At 39.9% G+C, this 27602-nt stretch overlaps 1 protein-coding gene across 1 annotated transcript in view; it reads left to right on the top strand.

The window, feature by feature from the left end:
- Positions 1-27602, top strand: part of LOC141343121 (carboxypeptidase Q-like) — a 71421-nt gene that overhangs the window by 27236 nt on the left and 16583 nt on the right. Inside the window, exon 5 of the mRNA XM_073847722.1 lies at positions 25061-25172. Coding sequence (XP_073703823.1) covers positions 25061-25172 — 112 coding nt within the window. The remainder of the gene's footprint in view (positions 1-25060; positions 25173-27602) is intronic.

Genomic DNA, 27602 nt, shown 5'->3' with positions numbered 1-27602 from the left:
CTCAGAAAAGGTCTAACAGCTGAAAATGCATATCAGAGCAAAAACCAAGTCATGAGGTCAAGATAACTGCCTGTAGAGCTCTGTGACAGACTTGCGTTAAGGCAATGATCTAGGGAAGAGTTCAGAAAAAATTTTGCTGCATTGAATGTTCACAGAAGCATTATCCATAATGGAAGATGATTGGAACAACTACGACTCTAGAAAATGTCTGCCAGCCCCCATCCAAGCTGACAGAGCTTGTGAGGTGAAAAGGTGAGGCAAAGAATGGCAGATATTATTGCCAAATGCAGATGTGCAAAGCTTGTCACATCATACCCAAAAATACTTGAGGCTGTAAAGGTGCTTCAACTATGTACTGAGTTAAGAGTATGAATACTTATGCAATGTACTTATTTAATTGTTTTATTTTTAATAAATTTGTAAAATTTGCAAATCTGTTTTTTGCTTTGTCATTATTATGGTGTATGGAATGTAAATTTTACAAATTTATTAAAAATAAAACACTGAAATAAGTACATTGCATAAGTATTCATACCCTTAACTCAGTACATAGTTGAAGCACCTTTACAGCCTCAAGTGTTTTTGGGTATGATGTGACAAGCTTTGCACATCTGCATTTGGCAATTATCTGCCATTCTTTGCCTCACCTTTTCACCTCTCAAGCTCTGTCAGCTTGGATGGGGGCTGGCAGACATTTTCTAGATTCCTAGTTGTTCCAATCGTCTTCCATTATGGATAATGCTTCTGTGAACCTTTAATGCAGCAGATTTTTTTCTGAACTCTTCCCTAGATCATTGCCTTAACGCAAGTCTGTCACTGAGCTCTACAGGCAGTTATCTTTACTTCAGGACTTGGTTTTTGCTCTGATATGCATTTTCAGCTGTTAGACCTTTTCTGAGAAGTGTGTGCCTTTCTAACTCATACTCATTCAAATGAATTTGCCACAGTTTAACTCCACTCGAAGTGTAGTAACATCTAGAAGCAATTAGAATGCTCCTGAGCTAAATTTCGAGTGTCCCAGAAAAGGGTATGAATACTTATGCAACGGGATCTTTTCAGTTTTTAATTTTTAATAAATTTGCACAAATGTTAATAACCTATTTTTTGCTTTGCCATTATGGAGTAGGGAGTGTAGATTGATGTGGGGAAAAAAGTAATTGAAAGTAGTTTAACATAAGGCAGCAACATAACAAAATGTGAAAAAAATGAAGGGGTATGAATATTTTCGCAAGGCACTGTAAGTCGCTTTGGATAAGAGTATCTTCCAAAATGGAAATAAATATGTTGATTTAGTAAAACAGAAATATTTAGTAACACTATAAATGTCTTTATTTGGGTTTTGATGCAAAACTAGTTATAAGCACTGATTTAGACCTCCAAAAATACCGATGCCTATGTTTTTGGGAGAGAAACTTTGCTCTAGCCTTTGCCCTAGTTAGAACTAAGGCTTGTGCAAGCTGGGGGCCTTTATTCTGTGAACAAACAGAACCTTGAGCCCTGGTGTTTCTTCACAGTCTGAATTCACCGAGCAATGACACTCCGGACACAGCCAGAGACATGCCTGAAAATACTGATCGTTCCCACTGATGGATGGTAACGGGAACCCTCAGTATAGACCTTTGGAGCGTATTACTCATTACTGCTAATGAGGGTGCCAGTGACAGCCAGTGAGTCAGATGTTCTTTAGATGTGTCCTGTGTTATCTGTAAAATAATAGGATTAGTGACAGTTTTCAGATGGCAAATATTTGTCAATGGCTACCTTAAAAAAGTATATTGAATTTATGAATGGTTACAATAAAAAAGAGATAATGTTACATTTAGGTATTGTTTTGAAGGGGTAAAAATGTACTTTACATTTTCTCTCAGGTTCTCTGAAGCATTATGACCATTCAAATTGTGACAGAACATATCCCCTTAAATTTCTAAGGCTACGTCTACATTGATCCACATACATTTGAAAACAGAGTTTTCATTTTAAAACTCTCTCCATCCACATTTTAATTGTTTTCCAAAAGTTTTTCATCCACACTGAAACAATGGAAAACGTTAAATCTGTAAAACCCCATAACAGCTCACTGAGATGTTGCAGACGGAACAGACATACAGTGGATATAAAAAGTCTACACACCCCTTTTAAAATCCCAGGTTTCTGTGAGACTAAGATAAATAATTTCAGAACTTTTTCCACCTTTAATGTGATCTAAAACCTGTACAAGTCAATTAAAAAGAATAATCCTTTAAGGGGGGAAGTAAAAATAAAAAAACTAAAATAATGTGGTCGCATAAGTGTGCACACCCTCTTATAACTGGGGATGTGGCTGTTCAGAATTAAACTATCACATTCAAACTCGAGTTAAAAAGGAGTCAGTACATACCTGCCATCATTTAAAGTGCCTCTGATTAACCACAAATAAAGTTTAACTGTTCTAGTAGGCTTTCCTGACATTTTCTTAGTTGCATCTTATAGTAAAAGCCATGGTCCACAGAGAGCTATTAATCAGGAGAAGGGTACAAAATAATTTTCAAGGCATTAGATATACCATGGAACACAGTGAAGACAGTCATCATCAAGTGGAGAAAGTATGGCGCAACAGTGGCTTTACCAAGAACTGGACATCTCTCCAAAATTAATGAAAAGACGAAAAGAAAACTGTTCAGGGAGGCTGCCAGGAGGCCTACAGCGAAATTAAAGGATCTGCAAAATTTTCTGGCAAGTACTGGCTGTGTAGTACATGTGACAACAATCTCTCATATTCTTTATATGTCTGGGCTATGGGGTAGCCTGGCTAAATTTTGCAAAAACACATTTGAAGTCTCCCAAAAGCATGTGGGAAAATGTGTTATGGTTTGATGAAACCAAGGTTGAACTTTTTGGCCATAATTCCACAAGGTATGTTTGGTGCAAAAACAACACTGCACATACTGTAGCCAAAATATCACCATACCTACAGTGAACAATGATGGTGGCAGCATCATGCTTTGGGGCTGTTTTTCTTCAGCTGGAACTGGGGCCTTAGTCAAGGTGGAGGGAATTATGAACAGTTCCAAATACCAATCAATATTGGCACAAAACCTTCAGGCTTCTGCTAGAAAGCTGATAAAGAGGAACTTCATCATTCAGCACGACAACGACCCAAGGCATACATCCAAATCAACAAAAGAATAGCTTCACCAGAAGTAGATCAAAGTTTTAGAATGGCCAGCCAGAGCCCAGATCTGAATCCAACCGAAAATCTGTGGGGTGACCTGAAGAGGGCTGTGCACAGGAGATGACCTCACAATAAGACAGATTTGGAGCGTTTTTGCAAAGAAGAGTGGGCAAATATTGCCAAGTCCGGATGTGCCATGCCAGTAGTCTCATACCCAAAAAGACTGAGTGCTCTAATAAAATCAAAATTTGCTTCAACAAAGTATTAGTGTAAGGGTGTGCACACTTATGCAACCACATTATTTTTTTTATTTTTACTTTTTCAATTGAGTTGTGCAGATTATAGGTCACATTAAAGGTGGAAACATTTCTGATGATTTGTCTTGGTCTTATTTTTTTTTTTACATCACAGAAACGTGACATTTTAACAGAAGTGTGTTGACTTTTTATATCCACTGTAAGTTTTAATGCAATTCTTCTGGCAGGATAATTTACTTTTGACTACATCATTGTCATGTTTCACTTTAAAACTGCTGCGAAACGTGCAGTAAGGTACTGAATTACAGTGATACAAAAATGTATAGGCCTATAGAGGCACATATTTTTAAGAGCATGGGTTGTTAAAGGTAGTGTCTTAACAAAATAAAAAGAATGTCTGATTTTTAAAATTTGTTTATTTAATTATTTTTATGTCTACACTCATGATGCCATAGAAGAACCTTTTTTGTCTAAAAGGTTCCATAAAGAACCTTTAACATCTGAAGAACCTTTCTGTTTCACAAAAGGTTCTTTGTGGCAAAGAAGGTTCTTCAGATTATAAAAAAGGTAAGAAAGAGATGGTTCTTTAAAGAACTTTGACTGAATGGTTCTTTGTGGATCTAAAAATGGTTCTTCTATGGCATCGCTGTGAAGAACCTTTCAAAGCACCTATAGAGTGCAAATGCAACCTTGGCTGTCAAGAACTTTCGCTTTTGACAATTTTGCTTGGTTTAATAAAAACTAAGATAAGGGAAGATAGAGAAGATATTCAATCTAAGAATACCTAAGAGCAATTTTATGATGATAATGCATCAGCTATTATATTAGGAGACCTAAATGGAAACATTGCACAGCATAGAAAATCATGAAAGTGGCCCATCTTATCCCATTTTTGGGTTAAGATGACCCTCTGTCTCAGACAAAAATCAATCTTGCATTAACTTATCCTAACTGTCGTCTGGTTTTGGCAGAATCTAAAAAAATATATCTTGGTGTACTTTATAATCTTTTTTTTGTCCTTAAAAGGGTGTCATTAATGTGAAATGCTGAGTCAGATTTTCTATTTGAATTAGTTAATTCATTATTCAATTCGGTAACTAAATAATAAAGGTGTTTTAAGTCTTGCCTAGGGCACCAAGTGAGCTGCCGCTGATGCTCTCTCTCTCTCTCTCTCAAAAAAAAAAAAAAAAAAAGACAGAAAATGACACGTCATTTCTGGAGTTTCTGTAAGAAAACCATATCATTTTGTTTTGTTTCTGCAAAACTCATCCAGCCTTGAAATGTGAAAATATTCAGAGCTGGTAATCCGGTAATATTTCTAAAAATGTTTATTTTATGATTTGCGAAAACTGGTTAAAATCACTTATAATACCAATAGCACTTTAATATAATGCACATGACCTGTTAGAATCATCAGTGGCTCAGTTTTCTGAGATGGCAAAAGGAAATGAAACCAGTTTGCCGATGACCTCATATCCTGCCACACAAAATAACCGTTTTTCAGGGTTTTAGGGGTTTGGCCTACAAGAACAAAAACCTTCCAAGTATCCAATTTAGTAGGAACGTGAAATAAAATACATAATAACCACCATATTCAGTGAATTTCCACGGCAAAATGAAGATTAGTGAGAACGTCCAGTCTGAACTTTGAGGAAGCGCTCTGTGTTCTCTTTTGTAGTGTTTGCAGTCATTTGGCACAGCTCAGACATGAAAACTTTCCAGTTCTGTAATTGAATGCAAGTGATCAAGGTCTGCACGTATTTGATGGCGGCGGTTTTTAGGGAATTTGAGAGTGAATTTGACAGCTTCAGTGTGTGATGTCTGCCTTACTACGCACATCTGTGTATTTGATCAGTCTGTTCTCGTTTCTTCAATTCACAGAGTGGCTGGATGACCTGAAAAAGTCGCTTTATTTTTGGCAGACGAAATTTGGGTACGAGCGGAAAAATAAAATGCTGGATTTAAACTGCCAGTGGCTCATCTGGTCAGATCAGTAGATAATTTCTCAACAATTTGTTGAATGGATTGTGTGTGTGTGATTAAATTCATGCAGCAGCATTTGTGGGATGTTGAGTTTTGTTTTTTGGTAGTGGACTTGGCTGACATTTATTCTAGAGCAGTTAATACCATGCAAATGCTGATTGCATTTCTTTATTTAGAAGTTAATAAACTAATCAGAAATTCTGTCCAGCAGTTTTTAATTCATTCAGACTTTAAGAGTTCTTATACTTGTATGATTTCAATCACTTGAGTTAAATAAACAGGCTTTTAAATAATAAGGGACTAATTTCTTTTCTCATGTAAAGCATAGTGTTCATTAAAAAACAAGTACAGTATGTGTTCGCAAAGTTGTTGTGGACTGTTGGCCACTAATAGGCATATGTAATATATAAGTAATTCTATCTGTCTATTTATCTATCTATCTACAGTATGGTACAAAAGTAAGTACACCCTCACATTTCTGCAACCATTTTAGTATATCTTCTCAAGGGACAATACTATAGAAATGAAACTCTGATATATTTTAGAGTATGTGCAGCTTATAGCTGTATAGATTTATTGTCCCCTGAAAATTACTCAAAATACAGCCATTATTGTCAAAATAGCTGGCTCACAAAAGTTAATACACCCTAAGTGAACCAAAGTGTCAATATATTGTGTTAGCACCATTGATATCTGGCAGTGCCTTGGATAACATGGAATTGATCAGAGCTGTGCAGGTTATTGCTAATATTCTCTTCAATTCCTCACGGAGCTGCTGGACATTAGACACATGGTGCTTCTCCACCTTATGCTTGAGGATGTCCCACAGGTGCTTAATAGGGTTCAGGTCTGGAGACATACTTGGCCACCCCATCACCTTCAGCTTCTTCAGCTTGGCAGCTGTCATCTTGGTGGTGTGTTTGGGATCATTATCATGTTGGAAAACTGTTGTTTGGCCTAGTTTCTGGAGGGAAGGCATCATGTTCTGCTTCAGAATGTACAGTACATAATGAAATCCATGTTTCCCTCAGTGAACTGCAGCTCCCCAGTACCAGCAGCACTCATGCAGCCCCAGACCATGATGCTACCACCACCATGCTTTACTGTAGGCAAGACACAATACTCCTCACCAGGGCATTGCCACATATGCTGGACACCATCTGAGCCAAACAAGTTTATCTTATAGTCTTATTTGACCGTAGGACATGGTTTCAGTAATTCATGCTCTTGGAAAGGTTGTCTTCAGCAAACTGTTTGTGGGCTTTCTTGTGAGCCAGCTTCAGATAAGGCTTCCTTCTTGGATGACGCCTATGCAAACCGACTTGTTGCAGTGTTTGGTGTATACTCTGAGCAGTGACAAGGTGACCTTCTACTTCTGCAACCTTTAAAGCAATGCTGGCAGCACTCATGCATCTGTTTTTTGAAGCAAGCGTCTGCACCTGATGCACAGAACGAGTGCTCAACTTCGTTTATCGACCCTTGCAAGTCCTGTTCTCATCTTGGAAAACCTCTGTATGACCCTGACCACTGTAGTGTAACTCGGTTTCATGGTGTTACTGAACCTCTACCTGAACCTTGGCCATCTTTGTGGAAAGCAACAATTCTTATTCTCAGATCCTCAGAGAGTTCTTTGCCATGAGATGCCATGTTGAAAATCCAGTGGTCAGTATGAGAGAATTGTACTTAAAGCACCTAATTTTAAATGCTCTAGTACTAGATACACAACTTTGTATGGTCCTGTCAAGCGGACAAAAACATAAACATGATGAGTATGACATGTGGCTTTGCATGGTTAAACAACATACTGCTGTTATCACTTAGGGTGTACTTACATTTGTTGCCAGCTATTTTGACAAAAATGGCGGTATGTTGAGTTATTTTCAGGGGACAGTAGATCTATACTGCTATACAGTGTTGTTTTCGTCAACGATGACGAAATCATTTCGTTGACGCAACTTTTTTTCATGACGATAACGAGACGATGACGAGATAAAAATGGCTCGTTGATGACTAAAACATGACGAGACATGTGTGAGTTTTCGCTGGCGAGACAAGAATAGACGAAAATGTTAGTGTGTGGTCCGTCCAGAGGTTGTGTTAGACTTCCACATTGTCTGTCATTTTGACGGACAGGGTTGTAAAAATGCCGTCATAATCTATTATTACCCGTCATTTTAATTTTCATATTTTAATTATAATAACACATTTAATTGCTTTTATTTTTGTTCACATTTTCATTTTTAATCATGAACCTACAGGGCGAGCATACTGTATAGGTTTATGCACTTATTTATGAAGAGAACAGAAGAATCTCAGTGGATCTTGCTGTTTTCAGTTCAAGAATTAACAGTAAGTTAGTGTGCATAACTAATGAATCACAATAAGCGATTAAGCTCTGTGCTTTCTTACTTTCAATATGAAAAAGTCTCAGATTTCAAATTCTGTTTATTTCATCAGGAAATTCAAGAAATAAATACCGTTTTGGCGCTCTTTAATGTGGCGTGAGACCGCTGTAGTTTATACTGGGTGCTCGCATGCGCGTATCAAAAGATTCCTCGTGACAGTTTAGTTTTTGTTCTGTATCCAGTGCTCTGCTGCCACAATGGAGCGCGCTCGCCACCAACTGGACAGGGGTGGGAATTACAGTTATAATTTACAACAGATCACCCGCAGTGTAATCTGTCAAAATGACAGACAGCCTTCAGATTTTTCCGTCACTGATTAAAAAAATCTGTCAATGACGGACAATTTTCGGTTAACGCAACCTCTGGGTCCGTCAGACGTTTAAAATGCACGACATTTCTGCTTATTGTGCATGCCAATTAAAACCTAAGAAGTATCTGCTGCTATGGCAAACCGTTTTAGCATTAAATACTCTTTGCCATACTAGTAGGCTATGGCAAGCCGTTTTAGCATTCTATCCGTGTTTGGTTACGCCCACCACCTGGCGTGCAGCGCACAACGTGCTCAACATGTCACATTGTTGTCACTCAGACAGACAGATGATTAACCATGATGGCGGCAGTTTGCACATTATTTCAAATATATGTCTTATGTCTAAAACCATTCCTTCATTAGTGTAATTATTGGTGAAAAAAGTCGATCCGGAAGCTCACATTGTGTTGAACTATAGATCTGCTATTTTCACAACTTATAAGTGACACTACCCAACAGCAAAATACTTACTGACCTACATTAATTTGTTAAAAGACTATTTTTCCCCCTTTTTTTTGACTAAAACTAGACTAAAACCTTTATGACTTTTCGTCGACTAAAATTGGACTAAAACTATCACATATAGAAGTGACTAAAATGTGACTAAAACTAATAAGCATTTTAGTCCAAAAGACTAAGACTAAGACTAAATCTAAGATGGTTGTCAAAAACAACACTGCTGCTATACAAGCTGCACATTGATTACTCTAAAATATATCCAAGTTTCATTTCTATAGTATTGTCCATTGAGAATATATACTAAAATTGTTGCTGAAATGTGAGGGGTGTACTCACTTTTGTGAGATACTGCATATCTATCTATCTTTGGTGATGTCTATTCAATGCTTTAATCTACCTAAATGAAATAATTCAATAGTTTTCTTTTGGGATCTAAAGAAATCTTGATAATGTTTGTGATTAATTATGATTATTTAATTAATTTGAGCTGAACTAAACCCAGACACAGCAATTCTGAATAACCTTTATTTTCTCATTACACATATTTATTTATTTATATACATAAATGATATTCATATTTAAATTCATTACCTTGTAAGCTCTTATTTTAAAAGGATACCTATGAAAAAAACACCCACATGAAATCTGTTGGACAATTCATAGCCAGCTTTTTTAAATTATTAAACCCACCAGAAATCATTGCCCTATAAATGTCCATTGTAAGTACATTACTGGGACCTGTTTGTTTACACACCAAGTCCCAAGTCAACATTAGTATCAACATTATGTCACAGATTATGTTTGGTGATAGAGCTTAACTTGTTTTGAACCCAGAATATTCCTTTTAAAGGTCCCATATTGTACACATTTCTGGAGGTTTATTTTAGTTGTTGATGTCCTTAAGAATATATATTTGCCGTATAAGTGCCAAAATCCATCTCTAATCCATCCATATTTTTACAGCTCCTTTTTTAGGAGCTCTGTCAAAAACAGGTCGATTTTGGCCCATCTAATTAATATTCATGAGCCTCTCTTCTGATTGGCCTGTTGTTTTCTGAGTGACGCACAGCCAGGCCAACCACAGTTAACTACGGTCATGTATGCTTTAGCCTAGCCCAGAGCCATAGAGAGAGCCTAGCTTGCTGATACTCAACAGGATATTTCAGAATGATCATTAATGTTTTTTCTTTTTCAAACACCGAATGCAGTAAGCTACATAACTGTTGCTTTAGTAAAGCCCCTTTCACAATGCGCGCTGATTCTGGAAAATTACGGGAACGAGCGCTGTGTGAACAAAAGCCAGAACCATAAAGGTGTTGTAGTGATGATGCACGTTATCATGCGACTCTTCACAACGAAAAAATACGTGCAAAGTGGAATGAAGCAGTGATCAGGCAGAGCCAGCTCCTCACTATCAGCGCTGAAGCACAGTTTGTTCAGGTTAGTTTCAGTTTAGTGAAACGTACGCGTCGCATTACATCTCACATCCAAACCTCACATGTCTTTATGGGTTGTGTGTAAAGCACGCACAGATTCCAGAAAACAACTGTGAATGAACCAAATTAAACAACTCCGGAACAAATCATGGGACACATTATCCGTGTATTTACCGCAATCGCTGTGTGAAAGAGGCTGAAGTTGACGTGCCTCTGGTCTCTTATATTCACGTTGTTTGGAAGCCTGTGCAATGATGTAGTTTCGACATCTATAGACTGAACAGGGTTTTCTCGGCTTGTTTTCGTGTTGTTGTTGCTTAGCAATGTTATGGACACGATATTGTCTGGGGGTTTGACAAAAGGAGGGTGGGAGGGTGGTTGGCGCTCGGGGCGGTGACTGAGTAGATCGGACGTCACATCGTTACGGAAGTCACAGCGGCTCGTGAAAATGAACAGCTACTTTAAGCAGGCTGTGTGCAGTTTACTGTGGATTGACTGTTTTGAAACTCATATGGTAGTTACATAGCCCCTAGACCTCAGTTATCATGAAAAAAGCCAGGAAATTTCGATTTTGACAATATGGGACCTTTAAGTATCGTAAAAACTTTTTGAAAAAGAGCTATGATACTGTATTTGAAGAGAATTAAGTGAGTTTGACAATCAGTTTTTCATTCCGGACAGTTCCTGAGGCAACAGCATTTCGAACATTTCTAGTATCTAGTCAGACATTTCATCACTGTCTGTCTAGTTCTTTTGTTTTGCTCTCGTCTATTTTATGATGATTTGAGTTACAGCAAAGTCTTCTGAAGGTGGTTTGTGAATGATTTACTGACTTCTGAAGGAGCGTACAGTCTGTTCATTTCACAGCGAGTTCTTCCCCTCATCCGCTGCTCATTCTCTCACCACACGTTCTTTAAACCACTCTCTGGTTTTGCGCTAAATGCTGCACTCTTTTTAGCACACACAATGATGGAGTTCCAGGAAGTGGTGGGGGCAGAGAGAATGAATAAGGGACATTTTTTATAACCCCTCTCTTTCTGTCAGACTGCCCCGTTACACAATTTCCTTTCAGTAAACATTCACTGTCAATAAGTTAGAATGTCTCCTGAAATTACACAAATGTTTTTGAATGGAAATATGTTTTTCAACCAGAAAAATATGGGGAGTGTGTCCAAATGAGATGTCCAATTGTAGGTAAACAAACTGTAGGTGTCTGCATGATGCCAGGTTGGTCAGAATATAAGTACTGTTGTTTATGGAAAGCATTTTAGATGTGGTGGACCAGTCATCTCTACTGGGTTTTTATTGGTTGCAGCGATCATTCAGTTTTAACCATATGTTGAAGATTTTAATGTGTTTTACAGCCACATTCCTAGGTATTTGGAAAGAAGACCCTATTTTGCAAGACCCCTACTTACCTCTATAGTTACATGATTCAGAAAAGCAGATGGAACCGCATGTCTTTCGTCTCTTTCTCTCCCCCCCACCTCTCTCTCTCTCTTTCTCTCTTTCATATAAAATACTTAATACATTTTGTAATAACATTAAGCCATTAAAGGATAATTCACCCAGAAACTCACCTGCCGTTCCAACCCTGTATGACTTTATTTTTTCTGTAGAACATGAAAGATGATGTTTAATATTTTGAGAAATATTTTTGGCCAGTGGTAATCCAACATTCTTAAGAATATTTACCTTTGTTTTGTAGTTTCATGTATTTGTATTTAAGTTATTGATCCGTAATGTAATTAATTTAAAATGTTTGGGCTGTGAACAAAAGATATTATAAAGTGCATATCTTTCATTGAGTCTTTCATTGAGTTGCTGATCAATTGAATTAAAACCTCTTAAGGTCTATTTTTTTTTTTTTTTTTTTTTGTTGCACGGCCTGCAGCACCTGCACAGTTTTGGTTGTGACTGACTTGACAGAAATGTAGCTTTCGCCAGCACTCATTTGAGGTCCCTATGAGTCATTTTTGTGAAGTTGTTACTTAATTCAGCAAAAAGTCACTTCACGCTTAATCATGAACAATCTTCGTTTACTTTATAGATCATTGGTGTTACATAAAAGTACTTATACACAGCCATACTAAGAGTCAAATATATGTACACCGTGTACAATGTACCCAAAAAGTATTCATGTTGCTTCATAATATTGCGGTTGAACCACCAATGTCACATTGACTATTTTGAAATGCATGTCACATGACCATTCATAATGAGCATGATGGTATTGTTGACATCAAGGATACACAGCGTGAATGAGTTTTCAAACTAAGGCCCTGTTTACACTAGTGTGTTTTAAAATGAAAACGATCCTCATCTACACTGGGGTTTTCACTGCATTTCAGACACGATCTCAGTCTACACTACACTACCGAAAATGCATGTCTCATGATCATTCAGGCTGCATATGCCATTAAAGGATTAGTTCACTTCCTAAACAAAAAATTACATATTATTTACATATTCTTTTGTCAGGTTCATGTCTTTCTTTCTTCAGTTGTAAAGAAATTATGTTTCTTGAGGAAAACATTTGAGGAATGGTGCCCTCAAGTTTGAACTTCCAAAATGCAGTTTACAGTAAATGCAGCTTCAAATGGCTCTAAAAGATTTCAGCCGAGAAAGTAGGGTCTTATCTAGTGAAACGGTCAGTCATTTTTGAAACAAATTGACAATTTATATACTTTTAACCTCAAATGATCGTCTTGTCTCATCTCTGCAATGCGCATACGTAGTCTGTGTAAATATGGGTCAAGTTAGGGTATGTTGAAAAACTTCCATCTCAATTTCTTTAAAATCGTCCTACATCACAGTTTTATTCTTTGCATGTTCACTTTGTAAACACTTACTTTGGTACTTCTTTTTCAATATACCCTAACTGACTTGAACTGAAAAAAAAAAGTTTGTGCAGACATAGACAAGACAAGCGTTTGGGTTTAAAAAAAGTATATAAATTGTCAGTTTGTTTAGAAAATGACCGATCGTTTTGCTAGATAAGACCCTTCTTCCTCGGCTGGGATCATTTAGAGCCCTTTGAAGCTGCATTTAAACTGCATTTTGGAAATTCAAACTTGGGGCACCATTGAAGTCCAGAGAAATCCTGAAATGTTTTCCTCAAGAAACATAATTTCTTATCGACTGAAGAAAGAAAGACATTAACATCTTGGATGACAAGAGGGTGAGTAAATTATCTGTGATTTTTTGTTCTGAAAGTGAACTACTCCTTTAGGGTGTTTTAATTTAAGTGAAGTAACCATAATAAAATTGACTGTTATTTGAGGTGTAAAAATACTGTAATTTCGTTTTTTGCTGTGCAATTTAATGGGTACTTTTCTTAAATAAGCCTCTGAAATGAGACAACACATGAGCATGATGTTATTGTTTACAAGGTCGTCATGGATACGCAGAACTAATGTGGGCCGCCATGCCATCGTTTTTGAAAGTCTCTGTTTTCTAGGGTCGAAAATGCAGGAGTAGTGTAAACGACAGGTGGAACCATAGTCATTAAATTATGCGTTTTAAAACGAAAATGCACTAGTGTAAACATAGCCTAAAACAGCGTTTTCGAAAATCTCAGTTTTTAAGAATCGAAAATGCCAGAGTAGTTTAAACGTGTAAACGAGTACTTCTTCCACTTGTCAGCAGGAAAGTAGTTGTAAAATCTGGTGAATAAGCTCAATTTGCTGTCTTTAGCTTGCTTGTAGTTCCACTATGTATACAGGTCCTTCTCAAAAAATTAGCATATTGTGATAAAGTTCATTATTTTCTATAATGTACTGATAAACATTAGACTTTCATATATTTTAGATTCATTACACACAACTGAAGTAGTTCAAGCCTTTTATTGTTTTAATATTGATGATTTTGGCATACAGCTCATGAAAACCCAAAATTCCTATCTCAAAAAATTAGCATATTTCATCCGACCAATAAAAGAAAAGTGTTTTTAATACAAAAAAAGTCAACCTTCAAATAATTATGTTCAGTTATGCACTCAATACTTGGTCGGGAATCCTTTTGCAGAAATGACTGCTTCAATGCGGCGTGGCATGGAGGCAATCAGCCTGTGGCACTGCTGAGGTGTTATGGTGGCCCAGGATGCTTCGATAGCGGCCTTAAGATCATCCAGAGTGTTGGGTCTTGCGTCTCTCAACTTTCTCTTCACAATATCCCACAGATTCTCTATGGGGTTCAGGTCAGGAGAGTTGGCAGGCCAATTGAGCACAGTAATACCATGGTCAGTAAATAATTTACCAGTGGTTTTGGCACTGTGAGCAGGTGCCAGGTCGTGCTGAAAAATGAAATCTTCATCTCCATAAAGCTTTTCAGCAGATGGAAGCATGAAGTGCTCCAAAATCTCCTGATAGCTAGCTGCATTGACCCTGCCCTTGATAAAACACAGTGGACCAACACCAGCAGCTGACATGGCACCCCAGACCATCACTGACTGTGGGTACTTGACACTGGACTTCAGGCATTTTGGCATTTCCCTCTCCCCAGTCTTCCTCCAGACTCTGGCACCTTGATTTCCGAATGACATGCAAAATTTGCTTTCATCCGAAAAAAGTACTTTGGACCACTGAGCAACAGTCCAGTGCTGCTTTTCTGTAGCCGAGGTCAGGCGCTTCTGCCGCTGTTTCTGGTTCAAAAGTGGCTTGACCTGGGGAATGCGGCACCTGCAGCCCATTTCCTGCACACGCCTGTACACGGTGGCTCTGGATGTTTCTACTCCAGACTCAGTCCACTGCTTCCGCAGGTCCCACAAGGTCTGGAATCGGTCCTTCTCCATAATCTTCCTCAGGGTCCGGTCACCTCTTCTCGTTGTGCAGCATTTTCTGCCACACTTTTTCCTTCCCACAGACTTCCCACTGAGGTGCCTTGATACAGCACTCTGGGAACAGCCTATTCGTTCAGAAATTTCTTTCTGTGTCTTACCCTCTTGCTTGAGGGTGTCAATGATGGCCTTCTGGACAGCAGTCAGGTCGGCAGTCTTACCCATGATTGCGGTTTTGAGTAATGAACCAGGCTGGGAGTTTTTAAAAGCCTCAGGAATCTTTTGCAGGTGTTTAGAGTTAATTAGTTGATTCAGATGATTAGGTTAATAGCTCGTTTAGAGAACCTTTTTATGATATGCTAATTTTTTGAGATAGGAATTTTGGGTTTTCATGAACTGTATGCCAAAATCATCAATATTAAAACAATAAAAGGCTTGAACTACTTCAGTTGTGTGTAATGAATATAAAATATATGAAAGTCTAATGTTTATACATTACAGAAAATAATAAACTTTATCACAATATGCAAATTTTTTGAGAAGGACCTGTAGATATGTAGCTCAAATTGAGTTAAGAGCGTTTTTTACAACTTGTCCAACCAGATTGTCCGTCCTCCTCACTCACTTTCTTCCAAGCAAGATCCTTTTTATTCCTGTTTCTATAAAAGTACGAAGATGTATCGTACAGCTCCGAGTATCCACATACAGCAACAATGATTTTGTCCTCCATTGTTGTTTTGGATTTCTGCCTCACTTGCCTCACATTCACTACTAGAGCAAGCTTCTGATTGGTAAATGCAGCAAGAATATTCGGCAAAGTTCAGATTTTTCAACTTGCATGTTTTTGCATTGACTTAAATGTAAATCACTCACGCTTAACGTGTCATTTGCGTCTGGTGTGAACGCACCATTAGACACAAAGATGTGTTCGGTGTGAATGGTCAGTAAGAACCTACAGTAATACTTTTTGTCACTGCATTTAGAGTGACAGGACAAGATCACTGAGAGGAAGATCACATGCAACAGTAATCATGAAAAAAAAAAGTTTATTCATCTTAATTGAGGTAAAGCATTCAATTAATAGATATTTAGATATTAGGTCATATCTTCCAGCCCTAGTTCTTACTACCTTTCTGGGTTAGAAAGCTCTCGGATTTCATCAAAATATCTGGAACGACATGAGGGTGAGCAGTTAATAACAGAATTGTCATTTTTGAATACTGTATTTAAAACAACCCAGTAAAATTATTAAACATCTTACCTTTAGGGATTTAAGACAAGTTGGAACTTATAATAACTTTAAAAGTTATCACAGTTTTTAACAGTTTTTTTTTTTTAGGAATTAAAATTCTTCCTGCAATTTATCTTTAGAACAACCTTAATAAAAACGATAATTGAAGGGTCATCGTTTACTCACTCTCCTTTTGTTCTAAACCTGTATGATTTTTTTTCTTCTGTTTAACATAAGAAGATATTCTGAAGAAAGTTGGTAACCAAATTTATTTTTTCCTACTATGGAAGTTAATGGCTACCATCATGTTTGGTTACCAACATTCTTTAAATATCTCCTTTTGTATTCCAGAAAAGAAGGAATTTGTTATTTTTGGGTGAAATATCCAGAATACAAACTATTCTTAATTTTTTATTTATACAAAAAGCAGTTAAAAAGAATCTTATTAAAAAATGTTTGTATGCTTCTTGGTTTGATACAACATTTTGTATCTAAGGCATCGACATTTACACAGTGACATTTAAGTGAGAACTAAGCTTACCGCTTTTTTGGCACACTGTGTGATTTCATTCCAAATATCAAGCTGAGTTACATTCATTTGATTAGCATGTGTTTTCACTTTCAGTTACACATCTCAATTGTTCAGCTAGTTATAGGTTTTTGGCCCCTGTCTGGTCCAGATTTACTGCAGAATATTGAATATGTGTTTCAGTATGACTCCCCCTGGATAGCGGGCTCATTAGGCTCAACTCATCCTCTCCCTGTGCACTCTCTTAATTTCACTCCCTCATTCATATTTCAGTGCCTTGTAATTAATAGCCTCATCCTGTCAGAGCTCATTAACGGTGACATGATAGTGTTTAATTATGAGGTCAGTCAGCCCTTACATTCCACCCTGTCACATAGTTATTATGAAGTTAAGTTTAATCTGGAGACAGATCTCTCTTTGTTTCAGTACTCACTACTGAATCTGTGTGCTTTTCTTGTTTTTCTTTTTGGTCTGTTCCTGGCTCTTTTTTGTTTTGTTTTTCCTTTTGCTGTCCTGTTTGGCCAGACAGCATAGCTATGCTGTCAGTGCTAGACTAGTTAGTCTGAAATATATTCAAAGGCAAAACTGCAATTAGAAAAATAGTTGTGTTTTTTTATGCACAAAAACAAATTTAGGTTAATCCATCAGTTCCAAATTTCAGGACCACATCAAATTATGCTGGTCCTCCTGCCAAACCAATAATGTATGCAGTGCTGGTCTAACATCAGTCTCTAAAGGAATGTGGTTGACTTTTTGTTTGTTTGCATTTTGTACTTGAAAGAAGTGGAAAATAGCTTCTGAACTTGCTTTGAAGAGGATTACAGAAATTACCCGAAGTTACACAGAGTTTTATGTTGAATTTGTGCATTGACGTAAAGCTTTTAGATGTTCTTGATTCGGTGTAAGTGGTGGCATCATTCTGGAAATTAGGACACTTTTGCTTCCACATTTCTTGTTACCAATGAGTGTTTTCTTGCAGGAAGTTCAATGGATATTTCACTCAATAATTCAAAATCTTTAACACATTATGTACTCAAAATATTATTGGTAACCCTTTACAATAAGGTTCATTAGTTAACTACATTAGTCAACATGAACTTAGAATGAACAATACTACAGCATTTACAGATTAAAATCACAATTTGTGTTTGTTAACATTAGTTAATGCACTGTGAACTAACATGAACAAACAATGAACATCTATTTTTATTAACTAACATTAACAAAGATTAATAAATAGTGTAATAAATGTATTTGTTTGTTCAAGTTATTAAATGCATTAACTAATGTTAACCAGTGACACCTTATTGTAAAGTGTTACCATTTTATTTGATCTTGAAATGTTTTATTCATTATTATTTATCCTCATGTTATTTTTTTAAACTATTCAAAAGTTTTCTTTGGAAATCTCTCATTAGAAGTCTCAAAAGGCTGCATTTATTTGACCAAAAATACAGTATAAACAGTAATGTTGTGAAATGTTATTACAATTTAAAAGAACTGTTTTCTATTTTAATACATTTTAAAATGTAATTTATTAATGTGATGGAAAGCTGAATTTTCAGCAGCCATTGCTACATCCTTCAGTGTCACATGATTCTTCAGAAATCAGTCTAATATGCTGATTTGGTTTCTTACTAGATCAATTAACAAGAAAGTGCAATTAATATAGAGAAATCATGCTAACCCAAACCTTTAAATGTTAGTGTATTTTTGACTTTTTCTAGCCATTTTGACTGGAGTTTAAACACAAATGTGACCCTGGACCACAAAACCAGTCTTAAGTCGCTGGGGTATGTTTGTAGCAATAGCCAAAAATACATGGTATGGGTCAAAATTATTGATTTTTCTTTTATGCCAAAAATCATTAGGAAATTAAGTAAAGATCATGTTCCATGAAGATTTTTTGTAAAATTCCTACTATAAATATATCAAAATGTAATTTTTGATTAGTAATATGCATTGTTAAGAACTTAATTTGGACAACTTTAAAGGTGATTTTCTCAGTATTTAGATTTTTTTGCACCCTCAGATTCCAGATTTTCAAATAGTTGTATCTCGGCCAAATATTGTCCTATCCTAACAAACCATATATCAATAGAAAGCTTATTTATTGAGCTTTCATATGATGTATACATCTCAGTTTTGTAAAATTTAACCTTATGACTGGTTTTGTGCTCCAGGGTCACAAATGTGACCTTGGACCACAAAACCTTAAGGAGCGACACTGCAGGCAAAACGTCTAGGTTACGTAGGTCACCCTCGTGGCAGGGGATGTAACGTCTCCGTTCCCTCCTTCAGGGAACGAGGGTTACCTACGTAACCTAGACGTTCCCCCTCAGTCGAGTCACTCCGACGTTACATGGGAACAGACCCTCTGGAACAGGCCACGGCCCTGACGCCGCGTTACACACAGACCCACGTGCCAGCAGGCGGACTTGCCGGCAGGCAGATATGTAACGTAACCTTCCCAACGCCCTGGGGGCCAATAAGGGGGCCCCACAGGGATGCCAGAAGAACTGAAGCACGGGTTGGGGGGGCGGAGCACATGAAGTTTTCTACACATGTGGAAATAGAGAAAATTCAATATATCCATAAGGCTAGGGATATACGAGGGAAACAGCGGTCTTCTTCGCTGGAAAAAAAATAAAATAAGCCACTACCTGCGGGGCGAAGGAGACCCAGGCAGGAACACAGTCAGAACTACTCCGCATCTAGCCCTGACTGCGGGGCATGGAGGACCCAGGGTTCACCGGAGGGAACCGACTGGAAATAGCGCACGGATCCACGAGGGAATGGCGCAGCAAGCCGACACCAGCCATCCTCCCGCTCACCTGATGTCTATGTTAAGACACGGGAGGAGACGGCCTCTACGCGGAGGTTGTAAAACCTAGCGAAGGTATTAGGTGTCGCCCAGCCGGCAGCTCTACAGATGTCTGCTAGTGAGGCGCCGTGCGCCAAAGCATAGGAGGATGCAACACTCCGAGTGGAGTGGGCATGCACACCCAAGGGGCACGGCTGTCCCTGGTACAAGTAAGACAGGGAGATGGCATCTACCACCCAATGAGCCAACCTCTGTTTGGAGACAGCATTCCCTTTCTGCTGACCTCCGAAGCAGACAAAGAGTTGCTCAGTGCGTCTGAAGTGCCGAGTGCGGTCTACATAGATACGCAAGGCACGGACTGGACACAGCAGCGCAGAAGCTGGGTCTGCCTCCTCCACAGGCAGAGCTTGCAGGTTCACCACCTGATCGCGGAAAGGCGTGGTGGGAACCTTGGGCACATAACCGGCCCGGGGTCTCAGGATCACATGAGAATCGCCGGGCCCGAACTCTAGGCACGATTCGTCGACAGAAAAAGCTTGAAGGTCCCCTACCCTCTTAATGGAGGCCAAAGCCGTCAGGAGCGCTGTCTTGAGAGACAGTAACTTAAGCTCAACTGACGTGAGGGGCTCAAAGGGGGCTCCCCGCAGGCCCTGGAGGGCGACGGAGAGATCCCAAGAGGGTACGAGGCGCGGTCTGGGAGGATTAAGTCTCCTAGCGCCTCTAAGGAACCTAACGACCAGCGGGTGCTTACCTAGGGATGATCCATCCACTGCGTCATGATGTGCGGCAATAGCAGCAACATAGACTTTGAGAGTTGAAGGGGACAGCCTGCACTCCAACTTCTCCTGCAGGAAGGAAAGCACGGCTGCAATCGAGCATTTCTGAGGGTCCTCTCCTCGAGAGGAGCACCAGTCGATGAACAGACCCCACCTCAGTGCGTAAGCCTGCCTCGTAGAGGGGGCTCGGGACTGAGTGATCGTGTTTATCACGGCCTGGGGAAGGCCGGCGAGGTCTGACGCGTCCCGTCCAGGAGCCAGACATGCAGGTTCCAGAGGTCGGGACGTGGGTGCCAAATTGTGCCCATCCCCTGAGAAAGAAGGTCTTTCCTCAAGGGGATTTTCCAGGGAGGGGCTGCCGCGAGGGAAAAGAGTTCTGGGAACCAGGTCCGGGTGGGCCAGTAAGGCGCAACCAGGAGAACCTGCTCCTCGTCCTCCCTGATCTTGCACAGGGTCTGTGCAAGGAGGCTCACTGGGGGAAAGGCGTACTTGAGCCCCGGAGGCCAGCTGTGAGCCAGAGCATCCCTGCTGAGGGAAAAATACTGCTGGCAGTGGGAGGATTCGGGGGAGGCAAACAGATCTATCTGGGCCTCGCCGAAATGACTCCAAATCAGCTGGACTGTCTCGGGGTGGAGTCGCCATTCTCCAGGGAGGGTGGACTGCCGTGAGAGCTGATTGGCTGCACGGTTGAGTTCCCCGGGAATGTGAATGGCACGTAGCGATTTCGGCCACGTTTGACTCCAGAGCAGACAGCAGGCGAGTTGTGACATGCGAGGAGAGCGGAGACCGCCCTGGCGATTGATGTAGGCCACAGTCGCAGTGCTGTCGGTGCGAACAAGCACGTGCTTCTGACGCAACGTCGGTCGGAAGCGACGAAGGGCCAGAAGCACTGCCAACAACTCGAGGCAATTGATATGCCACTGCAGTCGAGGTCCTGTCCAGGAGCCCGAAGCTGCCTGCCCGTTGCATACAGCACCCCAACCCGTGGTGGAGGCATCTGTGTAAACCACGATGTGCCTGGACACCTGCCCCAGGGGCACTCCGGCCCGAAGGAAGGCAGGGTCTGACCACGGGCTGAATAGGTGGCGACACTGTGGGGAAACTCCAATCCGGAGTGTGCCACGGTGCCATGCCCGTCTCGGGACTCGGTCGTGTAACCAGTGCTGAAGCGGTCTCATATGAAGCAAGCTGAGCGGCGTCACCGCGGCTGCAGCTGCCATATGCCCAGGAGCCTCTGAAAGGTTTTGAGAGGAACCGCTGATCTGTGTCTGAACAACTCCAGACATCTCAGCACCGACTGCGCGCGCTCGTTGGTGAGGCGGGCTGTCATAGCAACCGAATCCAGCTCCACACCGAGAAAAGAGATCCTCTGCACTGGGGAGAGTTTGCTCTTCTCTCGGTTGACCTGAAGGCCCAGATGGCTGAGGTGCCGAAGCACCAGGTCCCTCTGTTCGCACAACAGATCCCGCGAGTGAGCTATCAAAAGCCGAGATAGTTGAGGATACGGATGCCTGTCTGCCAAAGAGGGGACAAGGCAGCCTCCGCGACCCTCGTGAAGACGCGGGGAGAGAGGGCCAGGCCAAATGGGAGCACCTTGTACTGATACGCTCGACCCTCTTCGTCAGAATCGCATAGCCGAGACGTACCGTCCGTATCAACCACCGCGAGGGGCTGGGAAGCTGAAGCCAGGCTCCCAGCCGCGTCGCCAGGGGTATCAAGGGAACGTTGACCAATATGACCGTGGTGGGGCAGCCTAGGGGGGAAACGGGAAGGGTAGGAGGAATCAGACTGCTCAGGGCAGTGCTTACCTTCTTCCCTGGTTCCCGCGCTGGTGATAGACAGCTCCGAGTCCGGTTCCGAGAGGGCAGAAGTGTGCCGCTCAAGACAGGAACACGGGGCCGAGGCCCCAGAGGAGTGGGGACGTAGATGTTCTCGTCGCCTGAAGAGCCACTTTCTCCACCTCTGGGTTGCCCGCGTCAGGGACATTTCGCAGATCTCTTTCGTGTGTTCTTAGCTGGTCCCTGAGAGGCGGGCGGCGCACCTCTCCCACGGCCAGCTCGACGTCGAGCCAGCCTAGCTTCATGCAGCTCAGCAGGGGACGGAGCAGGTTTCGGGGGGGCCGCGGGGGGGCGCCCTCGGCAACGAGCAGGCGGAGGTGGGGCCACCGGCGGCGGGATGGTAGACTCGCGCTGGGCAGGATGTGTTTAATCGCCTCCGTCTACTTCTGGACTGCCGAGAACTGCTGGGCAAAGTCCTCGACAGTGTCGCCGAAGAGGCCACTCTGGGAGATAGGAGCGTCGAGAAAGCGAGCTTTGTCGGCGTCTGCCATCTGAGCCAGAGTAAGCCACAGGTGTCGCTCCTGGACCACAGCCGTGGACATCACCTGACCGAGGGAACGCGCCGTGACCTGCGTGGCCCGGAGGGCGAAGTCGGTGGCGGCGCGGAGTTCTTCTATAACTCCCTGGTCAGAACCACCCTTGTGCAGTTGTTTAAGCGCCTGGGCCTGATAAACCTGTAGGGTGGTATAAGGCTCAGAGGTGATTGGACTCTCAGGCGAGTTCCCATGTAACGTCGGAGTGACTCGACTGAGGGGGAAACACAGTTTTTCCATGTACCTGTCAAGTTTGAGATTTTGGGCTTTTTGGTGTTTCAAAAAGTGTTTTTTTTTTTCATACTAGTGGAAAGAAAACACCCAAATAACAGTTAAGTGTTTCTTTTATAGCGCTTTATTTATTTGTCAATAGATTTCAATTACAATACATGTTTTCATAAGGCTGTTTTCTCAAAATTAGTTTTTTTCTCCTAAACTGAGCTATAAATCTCCACTAAAGTAACACTTACACACACCAAACTTTACATTTTTATTCCTGTCTATATTCAGATGTTTTTTACAGAGGTATTTATTCATATATAATTTGCTTGATTTTATACAACAATTTATTCCCCCAAAAATGGTAAAAAAGACATTTTTTTATGAATTATGAAGTGACAAAATGAGATCCCCTCTGTAAAAGCATTTGACTCTAATATGTCAACAAAATTAAACAAGAATTTAGAAACTGACTTCATCCAGTGTTTAGATTTTTGTACTAGAAATGTATGCAAATTAGCGCATATTTAATTAAATAATGCATCATTTGCATATTTAACCCTAACATTTTCGAAAACTTGTAATACAAAAAATGTTTAAAGTTAGCAATGTAATCAATTAACTGGTTAAGTAAGGTGATAACTAATATTATTTTTTTTAGCCAATTCACCTGCAGTGTCTCGCCTTAAGTAGCACAGTACGTTGTATGGGTCAAAATTATAGTTTTTTTTCTTTTGTGCCAAAAATCATTGGGATATTAAGGAAAGATCATGTTCCATGAAGATATTTAGTAAATTTCCTATCGTAAACTTAATTTTGGATTAGTATGGATTGCTAAGAACTTCATTTGGACAACTTTAAAGGCGATTTTCTCAATATTTAGATTTTTTTGCACCCTCAGATTTCAGATTTTCAAATAGTTGTATCTTGACCAAATATGGTCCTATCCTAACAAATACATCAATGGAAAGCGTATGTATTCAGCTTTTAGATGATGTATAAATATATAAATTTAAAAAAAATTGACCCTTATAACTGGTTTTGTGGTCCAGGGTCACAAATGTGGATGACATTTCAACACTTTAGGGAAGGGAAGATTGTTGGTGAATAACTTGAATGTCTCTCTTTTGCTCACTTTAGTAGACTTGAGAAATAGTGTCATATTGTCTGCTGTAATGGTGGTCTTTGTCCTTTTCGAAGCTTGATAGCTGCCATTAGCAGCTTTTGTGTATAGACACTGTAAAAGATTCTTCAAAATGTCTTCAAAATGAAAAAAGCAACATCATACGGGTTTGAAATGGCACAAGGATGACAAAATAACGACCCGATTTGTCTCCTGTTTAATAATTCAGCAGCACTAAAGAACAGTCTGAACCGTTTCCACCTAGACATTTCCATCTGTGTGTTTCTGGTGATCATGAAAGCACAAAGTCTCACAATACACTTTGTTAAACACAAAAGAACGGTCACTGCAGAATGTTTTTGTACTTTTGCTGTTGGCACGTTGGCTGTTGCTTTAGAGTTCACCCGCTGTAACTCACAGATGGTTGGCATAGATTACCGTTAGCCTTTTCTGATGATGCTGTTGGGAGTGTTAACCTGTCATGAGACTGACAACAACATGACACGGTATAGACAAAATCTGTCACAGTATTCAAAAATACATTTGGAGGGAGTGGGCTTGTAGCTGATTGGCTGATGTCCAGGCAGCATTTGTATATTTGCCAACGGGATGCTGTAGGCAGATAGTTGACAAATCAACTGGAAAATCCGCACTTAACTGAGGCGAGTCTCAAAAACAGACTTCGTTTGAGATTTATTCCCCAAATGTTCATGATTTTTAAAAGCATTCAGGAGGCTTATTGCCATAAAATTTGACCAGCCCACGTAGGCTATTGTATGAATGGCAGATTGACAGTATAAAACAAAATTGGGGAGCATTATTTGTAAGCTATCTTCTCTAAGTTTACGCAGCTCTGCTGAAAGTGGTAGAAGATGCTCTCAGTGGAGTATAGAGATATATTTAGCCTGTGTTAGAACTAAGGGAGGTGAAAGGAGGATGTTTAGAGTTTAAATCTAATCTGAAGCATCAGTTTAAAGGCTTTTGCTGTGGCCTGGGTTTGACAAGATCCATTTAGACTGACAGTCAACATCTGGAAAAGGTTGCCAGGATGCCTTTTTTCTTTTATAGTCTGTTATGTAAACCCTTTTTATACATGAATAAACAATTGTGTAACTATATAAAAACGAAAGAAACAATGCTAAGAAAATATGTTATTAAAGAGTTATTTTACTACTCTTTTGTATGCTTATTGCTCTCATTCTGTTTTAGGTGGTACTGCTCAGTGGTCACCTGGACAGCTGGGACGTGGGTCAGGGTGCTATGGATGATGGAGGTGGGGTCGCCATTTCTTGGGAAGCACTTTCTTTGATCAGAGACTTAGGTGAGACCTGTGAAGATGGTAACATTTTGAGAACCCTCCTCTCTGTCACATTGCTAAATATTTAGTTATATCCACCTTTTTCTTCCTGTAAGATTTGTGGCCATTTGTAAATTTTATGGGTCTGGCTTCTGGTCTCATTTGCATCCAGCTATTTTTAGCTGTACAAAACAGCCTGTTTTGCTGCTTGATATTGCAAATTAGTGCGTCTTACCATATTTTAATGTATTATTTTAATTATGAGCACTCTGGTTTGTAGTACAAACAGTTTACATTTACTGCACATTGTTATTCTTCTCGATATAGTGGCTAATGAACCGGACGTCTCACCCACAAGCTTCCTTCCACATTAAAGAAAAAAGGTGAACACAGCTGCCAGTAAAATAAATACACACATGAGAAAAGTTATAGGGCCATTCTGTGTCAAGTCAACACAATCTCAGAAGCTTTTTTGAAGATTTTGTTAATATTTTTTTCTAAAGAAACACTAACATAGTGATTTAAGCAAAATATTAAATGTCATGGATGAATATTTATCCACTAATTTGTAGAGGGCGGTCAAAATGACAATTTTCACTTGAGATTTGAGCCAAATTACAGGGGGAGAAAATGACTTTAGAAAGATGACAGCATCAATATGTTATTTTTACACAGAGATTGGTAGGTCTATTAGTAAAATCTGTTGACTTTAAGGAAAGGAAGGAAAAGGAAAGGGGGTGAAGTGAGGCCAAGTATGGTGACCCATACAAGGAATTTGTGCTCTGCATTTAACCCATCCAAGTGCACACACACAGTAGTGAACACACACACACCGTGAACACACACCCGGAGCAGTGGGCAGCCATTGCTGCGGCGCCCGGGGAGCAGTTGGGGGATCGGTGCCTTGCTCAAGGGACTCACCTCAGCCGTGGTATTGAGGGTGGAGAGAGTGCTGCACATTCACTCCCCCCACCTACAATCCCTGCCGGACCTGAGACTCGAACCTGCAACCTTGGGTTACAAGTCCGACTCTCTAACCATTAGGCCACGGCTGCCCCCTTTAGCAATCCCTGTTGCATTATATGCCAATAGTGACAACTCAAAAATGAGGAAATGGCACTTTTTAAATATGTATCAGAGGCATTTCCTCTGAGGAGGCAAGGGAGGCAGTCTCTTAAAAGTGTATAAATCACTCTTTTCTAAAAATAACAGTGATACCAGCATGTAAAGTTACAGTGGGGATCTTTCTCGCTTCCCCTGAGCCCATTGAGTTTTAACAGACCCCCTAAAGCGTGCCATGCATTTGGTGGGGGGTAACTGAGAATGAATGGAATTAATGCCATATTAACTACTTTAAGAAAGTAAGTAAACAACTCACACACTTAGATATAACCACCTTTTACATTAAATAAGACTTAAAATGGCATAAAAACACTCATGGTTTTTTTTTAAGTGAGTAATCAGCTTGGTGAAATTTAAAGTCAATTTCAGTGTCTGTAACCAATATTTACCAAGCTTTGATGACTAATGATATGAAGAATTAAAAAATAGCTGAACATATGTTCACAAATAAAATATACTGTTTAAATTGTTACTGCCTTGAGTTATTGTTTTGGAATAAATGCAAAATGCTTAAAAATAGGGCCCCCTAATAGTCGACTAACAATTAGTCAACGAGAAGAGGCTTGGTCAACCAAAATTTGATTAGTTGCTTAGTCACAAAAAAAAATAATCCACAGGAAGTGGCTAAGTCACACAGTCCATGACGGACAGATCGTTAATGGCTAATTTATGTGGTAAAATAGTAGTACATCCAACAGGACATCCAAACGCTCTTCTATCATTCAACAACCTCAAAAATGGCTTTTCATCTAAAAGATGTATGTAGTAGCAACTTTACATGGCAGCTCAATCTAATGTTAACCTAGAAAAATGTGCACTATTGAAGTGTCTGTGCAGAGTGTGGAAGCTGAATAGCAACGTTTATTGTAACTTGCTCTCACCTTTGATCATACAGATACAAGAAATACATCTTTCAAATCTCTAAAGACTCTACGTTTATTTGTGTGCACTCACAATAACAACGAAACGTTGTGCTTTTGTAAAATAATTAAAGCACACTGAATGCACTTTCTTTGAAACTCTGTGAATACTTGCCTTACAGACATGAAAAATATATCTATAGAGAGTAAAATGTCTACTTTTAAATGAACCAATTCAAATGGAAAATAAATATTCTCAGAAACATGCACACAGAGTCAGTGTCGCCAACTTTTTAAGCCGAAAACAAAGAAAGCACTAGTTTATTAATAAATTATTAAGTTAATGCAGTTTCCTTACTGTTTTTCCCTGACACATTCATAATTGTTATATCGATGCACTGTTGCAAGCTTTTTTGCAGCAATGTAGGCAATTAAAGGCTCATTATTATAATTTATATGGTTTATTAATAAA

Source organism: Garra rufa, chromosome 9 (genome assembly GCF_049309525.1).
Source record: "Garra rufa chromosome 9, GarRuf1.0, whole genome shotgun sequence".
Classification (NCBI taxonomy): Eukaryota; Metazoa; Chordata; class Actinopteri; order Cypriniformes; family Cyprinidae; genus Garra; species Garra rufa.
Note: the sequence above shows the minus strand (reverse complement) of the source record. Positions and strands in the feature narration are given on the sequence as shown.